Source organism: Trypanosoma grayi, assembly GCF_000691245.1.
Source record: "Trypanosoma grayi strain ANR4 Tgr_875_V1, whole genome shotgun sequence".
Classification (NCBI taxonomy): domain Eukaryota; phylum Euglenozoa; class Kinetoplastea; order Trypanosomatida; family Trypanosomatidae; genus Trypanosoma; species Trypanosoma grayi.
In genome coordinates this window covers 1-7,057 of record NW_008826494.1, presented here as the reverse complement: position 1 = coordinate 7,057, position 7,057 = coordinate 1, and the positions used below count along the sequence as shown (strand labels likewise).

The window sequence follows — 7,057 nt, the reverse complement described above, 5'->3', positions numbered from 1 at the left end:
GTTCCATTGCATGCCCCTCAATGTAGGGCCGGGATTCTCTTCCACATTTCCACTAAGCAGTAACTTGGTGCGGATGACACTGCTGATGGCGCGGCAACATGTACCCCAAGATTGAAAAGGATAATACTGTGTCCTAGGAAGGCGTGGCTGATTTTGGCACTGCGTGATGCTGTGGGCTTTGCGCCACAAGGTTCTCCGAGTAGCGAACCTTTGCTGGCGCTTGGCTTCCCAAGGCACTACAGTGTGCTGGACCCTGGTACCACGATGAGGTGGCCGGCATCACCGGGGGTTACATATTGTTGGAAACATTTACGTTGGACGTTGCTGAGTTAGTGCTTTGCACATACTTTGATATTTACACCAGTTTAGTGAAGCGCAGGTACAACGCAATGATGCTATTTACTTTTTGTGTTAGATTCTCGAGGTGAAGAGTGTAGTCTAGGGATCTGAATACTATAAGATGTGATTCTTGGCTTTATCTTTGATAGCTGATATCAACATTTACGGTTTGGTGGGACTTGCTCAGGATGATGGAAACCATATTTGCTTTTGACACCATAATGACCACATTATCCTATCCACACTTTGTCTCCTCATGCGGGCTGCTTTCCAGTTTAATCGTAGATTAGGATGGCAAAAAGAGTCTCCCGTAAGCGCTTAGGCGCTTTACTGTTTATCGTTGTTGTGGTGTTGAATCTGATGTTTTGGCAACCGGTGGATCCAGACAAGGACATCGACCCCAAGAGAGAGCAGCAAAATCTATCTCAACAAGAACCGGAAAAGCTACCAAATACACCACTGCCGCCATCAGCACCTATTGTGTCGTCAGGAACAATAGAGACGCAAGCAACTTTTGGTGATGATGACTTTAACTACACAACATATCTCCCAGCAACTGTTTCAGTCATTCCCAGATTTTATGCGAACACCAGGAAGTGGGACAGCCTTTCTATGATGTTGCCTCCTCGCCATTACCAACTGATGAAGTGCCCAGGCCTCCTAATGCGACACCATCTGGAATACAACCGAGTTTCCGAACGCATCAACTTCACCGAAGGACCATTGTTTAGCGTTCCCGGATTCTTCTATAATCCGTATCCTCTATGTGGACGCTACCTTTTGTCGTACCTAATGGATGGACGTCACCCCTACGTGTTCGTTCTTCGTGTGGAGTCGGCTTCTTCAACTTCTTCCACACTAAAACACAACACCATGACTGTAAAAGCAGGGACGTGGAGTGATGACGTTATTATTGAACAGTGTGGTCAGTGCGTGGAATTGGCTGATGTTGAAGATAGAAAGGACCCTTGTGCTGTTGATATTCTTTTTATGGCTCGGTTGCTAAGTGACCACCGTGTGCTGCATGCTGAGGCGTTGCCTGGCGACGGTTTGTGGCGTGGCGGTAGGCGCGTGGCGAGTGTCATTCGTTTCCGTGTTCATGACCCTGGGGAATATGCTCTTGAGGTGAAAATGGTACATGTCAATGGAACAAGTAGCGTCCCGGAAGCTCCAAAGACGTTGGGTCTGGTTGGCACAAGGGCCACCGTGAACGGCCGTAAATCATTTCTGTACGGAGAGGTTTGTGACATACAGCGTAATGTATACGGTAGTCCACTACGCGTGCGCGTTTTGCCCGCCGTCGACGTTCCAGCGACCACTATACCCCCTTTTTGTAACTTCTCTACCAATTACAACTCTAGCGAGGGCGGTCAGTGGGTGCGCTTTATCGATGGTGCCGAGCCGGACACACCAGAGGGCTCTCCACACCCGCTGGCGGCAAACTGCATTACAGGTGACCGCTACTGCTACGGAAATCCAATTTCACTGACAGACTCTTGTGGCCACAATAATCACCTTGTGTGGGTTCCTAGTACTTGTCGTCTGCGCATTTTTCAAATGAACTCCGGCGGACCTTCGACAGGGTGTCTTAGAACGCACCCGCTTCGGTTGACGACGGCATATGTGCTCTTTCTCGGCGACAGTGTCATGCGCGAGTACAAATCAAACTGCGATGCGATGCGGTTTTCTCCGAAAGGATCACAATTAGTGTGTGCTTTTGCCAACATAGCACCAGAAGGAAAGTACGCGTCCCCTGAATACATTTCGTCAGTGGTGCGGGCGATGCTTGAGAGTGTCACAAATAACAGACCCCTTGGTGTGTTTGCCACTAATCTCGGTATACAGCACATGATAGGCAAAGCGACCATGTCGCAGTGGACTATGCTTCTCGACACGTTTGTGCATGAATGGCGCAAGCAGAATGTTACTGTCCTGCGGGGCCCTTACACAACGATGCCGCCGTTTGGAGCGCCGGCAGCTGAAGCTTCTGTGGGGGACTCCGAATGGCAGCGATACATGTGGGAACAGAACCGTCGCAGCCGCTCCATTATGAATTCCACAAAACCCATGTCGACCCCTTACATGGAGTGGGCCATCTGGATATCCCCACCGACAGTGCACTACTCCCGTTATGGGATGACATACCAACGAGAGCTTCTATGGGATCGCGTTGCGTATGAGCGTTTACAAAAGATTGGATTCATTCGACTAGATACCGTGACGCCGACGCTCTCACGGCCGGAGGGTAGTTGGGATGGTCTGCATCAACTGAGTCAGTTGGGAAAGGTACAGTCGCCATGGCGCAACAGAAAAGCAGCTACACATAAATTCAACGGCGGTGTTTCATTTATGCTTTTCCTCATTCTAACAAATGTCATTTGCTACTCCTGAGGCGAGGCACTCTGGCCCTGTGTTTTTGTGACCTCTGGCGTAGTCGCACCCCTTCTCCGCAGGTGAGTTGGCTACGCCAGAAAACTCACATATTGCCTTTGCTTGGACGACGCGCTGGCTTGTATAACATGGTCAAGGCTTCCATGCATCAAATTTGCATCTTTTGGTTTGGTTTGGATTCTCTCGCATGACAATGTTGCGCGGGCAGACACATTGCTTTTCTGTTGCTCTCTGATTTCTTCTGGACATGCAGAGGAGACGACAACACTGCACGTACTGAAGGTGCATAATCTACAAAAAGCGAAGGGTCATGTGCTTATAGTCTTCGCATCCTTTGGTCGGAAAGGTCTTCGTGCTATTATTGAGGAATGCCAAATTCGGTTGACTTGACTCCCTTCTTTTCGTTTTTTCTCCACCTGTATGCAGGCGTTTTTCTGCGGGGTTTCTCTACAGGGTGTCAGTGCTTCTATTATGAAACCACATCCTGGAGAAGGCAGAGGAACGAATCCATTAGAGGGAAGCATTTCTGCGCATCGTTGACCATTCATTTGAATGAGCGAGAAGGAAAAGGGTCTGCAGGCCTCCTCTCAACCCACTTGGCTTATGGAGAACACGTACGCACACTGAGTTGCTGTGCAGCCTTACGGAGATGTCTCGGAGGCGTTTTGTCATGCCTCCCTCAACATAGATGGCGTGATATGGCTTCTTACAGTTAACGGGGCGTGCGACGCGGCGCTTGGTGGGGGCGATGCATCTTTCGGGAAGCGGACGCAGTAATTGTCGCAAAATGAGCTCCTATTGGCCTCGGAAATTCTGCCCAGGTCACTTGGGCCGACGACAGAAGATATGAAGCCATTCAAGAAACTATTCTGTGAACGCTTTTCGTTCACGATATGTGCTACACGTTATGGCCGAAGTGGTGATTCCCCCCTTTATCAGAAGACGGCTTCTTCTATGACAGCTAGGCTCTTACCTCTGGTGAGGTACTTGAGTTCTTTTGCATATGAAAAGCTTGATACAATTTCCACGGCAGTTTTCTGTTGTCCACGAGTCCCTTTCCCAAGGAAAGGGAGGTGCCATTATTGTAGCCTACGTAAAAACTGTGGAGGGACTTCATATGCTTGGCACATTTTTGTTGAGGCTGTAACATCTGGTGACTATATCAATGCGGCGTTGAGAAAGTGGCAGTGTGCTGTATACATCTGCATTCTGGAGTCTGTGGCTTCCTGGTATTACCTGCTGGTATGCCGCTGAACCTAAAAGCGACTGCGAACCATTTGGCGAACACTACACGACTAGCGCGCACGAACACGGCCTCGGTATTGGTTACAGATACAGCTGGCCCTGCGCCGAGGGGCACAGTGCTCTCCGTCCACGCTGTGGTACGACAAGTCCACAAGAAGATACGGATACGACGGCGAATAAATACGTTCTTTTCCTTGGTGTCATAAATGCTGTCGCCTCTGGCCAGAAAAAAAAATAAAAGAATAGCGTCTGGAACCGCGACACCTGAGGTCCGCCGTTGGCTTTGGCGTTTCTTCTGTTATTTGAGTGTGTACCGTTGGGGGAGATGCCTGCGAAAGGAATCGCTACCTTGCGGATCATTGGGGCCGCCCCTTGCATTCGTACGCGGCGACATTTGAGAAGAGGAAGACGTGGGCTGACAGATACATGGGGGAGGCACTTCTAGGCCCATGGGTGACGTAGCGGTTCTAGTGGCCGCACAGGAGGTCGGAAGAGACACCGTTTGGCTACCATTGGCTCCTTCTTCGTACCCAACTCCTAAATCGCGGACTCACAGCCCTGTCAGGGACATTCAATCAAACAAAAAAGAGGCGTATGCATGTGGGCATGCCTCCAAAAGCCCAAACACACAAATACGGCCGTATGGATATCTTGTGATGAATAACCGTAGGAAGCAAACTGACCGAACAGATAGGGCTGCTGTAGAGACAGGCCATTGCGAATTAGGTGCACAACTCAACAACAAAAATGCGTGCCGTGGATGCCTGTGTCGTCGTAGCTGCCTCCATCTCTTCATCGTTATCGGCTAATGTGCCTCTCTATAGGGGCAGAATATACGTATTTCTTTCTCTCCTTCTCTAAATATATATATATATATATATATTTATTTATATATTTGTGTGTTTTTTTCCATAGACGTCCACGTTGTTTTTCTGTGGGCCCAGGGCGAGCAGAAAGGGAGACGGAGGGGGAGGTCTTAAGGGCTCTATTCCTTTCAAAATAACACGCCCATTGACACTCCATGAAATGTAGATACGGGCCACTAAGAAGAGCCTAATTTTTCCGTGCAGTTTCAACGCTTAAGAAAAAAATAACGATCGCTTATGTTTAACATATTTTGCGTTTGGGTACACACTTCACCCGTTTTTCGAGGTTGGAAGAGCAACTCCTTGCCATTCGCCACTTCCTTCTGCTTCGCGTTGCGTGTGCTAGATGCTCCGATGATTGGTGTAAACGTGTTCGAGTTGAGCTCCGGTCCGCGTACGGCGAAGTTGGCGCAGGTCCGAGAGGATGGAAACATAGCAAGCGAGCTTGACGCGTTGTCTGCGGCAGTCGGTGAGCCTATTGTGTTGTCCGCTGTTGTATTCCACGCCGTCCGTGACAAGAAGATTTGCAATGCGCCTCTCCCAACAGAACAGCCCCTACGTGACCTCGGCATCACCAACGGCAGTTTCCTCATCGTCCGCAAGAAGCGGCCGGTGCGTGGCGGCGCAAGGAAGGCGGTGATGGCCACGGCACCAACAGATGCAGGAAAAGCGTCAGCTGCCTCCCCACCCGCCGCGTCAACCGGTTTGTCTTCAAATGCGGGCGCTGCCTTGGGCCCAATGCGGGGGCGTGACTCGGTCGTGAGTGAGGAGGCAGTTCCGTCGGAGACACCACGTGAGGCGACGGTTCTCTTGAGTGATCAGATGCATTTGCTGGTGCGCGAGGTGGGAGAGGAAGTGCGGAAGGCGACAGCATCATCATGGGAAAAAAATAGGGTGGACTTCATGAAGGAACAGGCACAGTTTGAAGAGAAGCGCCTCGCAGAGGTGCAGGAGGCGATAACGCGACAAGTGGAACAACAACGCGCCATTGAACGGGCCATGGGTGTTCTGCAGCAACATATTACTGAGAACGAGCAGGTGACGACAACTGTAGAGTCGATTCATCGTCTCAATGAGAAACTATCGGATGAACTGATGGATGTGCGTAGGAAAGTATCTACCAACGTGCAAGAGAGTGTCAGTGCGATTGTAAATCTTCAAGAAAGAATAGAGGAATCTGTACACTCACTGGTACCTGTGCCACACAAGGCCGCTTCTCTGCTCAACAGTGCAACCGTTCCAAGGCATGCGGGTGGTATGGTTCAACTCTCTGTGCCGCCTGCGGTCTCTGCGGAGGAGCTCGCCCTTCATGAAGGTTTGCTCCAACACTTTTTTCATGCAGTAGGACAAGAAACGGTTACTGCGAAGGATATGCTGTCGCGGTTTGGCAACCTTGGCGACGTGTACAATGCATTGTCTTTAAAATACAAGTTACACCGCAGCCCTATGCATGAAGCGGTGCACGGATACTTGCTGGCGCGTTTTCCGCACCTGGCGCCCGCCACACCCGTCATCTGCTCTTTGCACGAGGGACGTGAGGTGGAGTACTTGGAGTCGGTCACACTCAAGTCTCTTGGCATCACAACGCGCTCGCCCCACACGTGGCTCGAGGTCGTGCTGCCTGGTAACTGCGACGCTCCGCACTGCCAATATTACTACTCTTCATTGGTTTGCCTTAGCCAGCGCGAGAAGCCGGAGTGGTTACCGTCTACGGACACCACTACATGTCGTCTGTCCGAGCTGTCTAGTGTCTGCCCGCGCCTGCGTCTGCGTAACCCACAGTGGACGGAACACGGAAGCCCGTACAGCAAGCTCTTGCGAAGCAGGGCTTCGGCACTTGTTTTAATGCGGCGGCCTGACCTTCAAGGTAACATCGACGTTATCTTGCGGTCGTACAACAAACGAGAAGAGTCCCTTTTGAAACTACTTACCGTTGGTCCGTGAAGACTTACCCTCCACAGGCTCCCCCCTCCCAATGCCCTTTGTTCGACAGCTGTCATACTTGTTTCCCATGCAGGGATGACGTGTCTTGTTTTTCTTTGCACTTCCAAGAATGAATGCAGTGGGCGTTGACAAGACGCCGCATAAAATCCACAGAAGTTCAACAGACGCTTCACAAACATCAGGTGAGCATTCATGCCCAAAGTACGTTGTGGCTCTCAAAGGCACAAGCGGTTAACCACTACCGCCTCCAGTGCCACGGAGGAGTACCTATA

At 50.6% G+C, this 7,057-nt stretch overlaps 3 protein-coding genes across 3 annotated transcripts; all 3 read left to right on the top strand.

The window, feature by feature from the left end:
• Positions 1-630: 630 nt before the first annotated feature.
• DQ04_08751020 (hypothetical protein) lies at positions 631-2,730 on the top strand (the record flags this gene model as incomplete). Its single annotated transcript, XM_009315680.1, has 1 exon — positions 631-2,730. The coding sequence occupies one exon, from the start codon at positions 631-633 to the stop codon at positions 2,728-2,730; it is 2,100 nt and encodes a 699-aa protein (XP_009313955.1).
• Positions 2,731-3,576: 846 nt separating this feature from the next.
• On the top strand, positions 3,577-3,984 carry DQ04_08751010 (hypothetical protein; the record flags this gene model as incomplete). The annotated part of the gene is made up of 1 exon (XM_009315679.1): positions 3,577-3,984. The coding sequence occupies one exon, from the start codon at positions 3,577-3,579 to the stop codon at positions 3,982-3,984; it is 408 nt and encodes a 135-aa protein (XP_009313954.1).
• A 1,211-nt stretch (positions 3,985-5,195) lies between these two features.
• On the top strand, positions 5,196-6,785 carry DQ04_08751000 (hypothetical protein; the record flags this gene model as incomplete). The annotated part of the gene is made up of 1 exon (XM_009315678.1): positions 5,196-6,785. One exon carries the CDS (start codon positions 5,196-5,198, stop codon positions 6,783-6,785), a length of 1,590 nt encoding a protein of 529 aa, XP_009313953.1.
• Between the last annotated feature and the right edge of the window lie 272 nt (positions 6,786-7,057).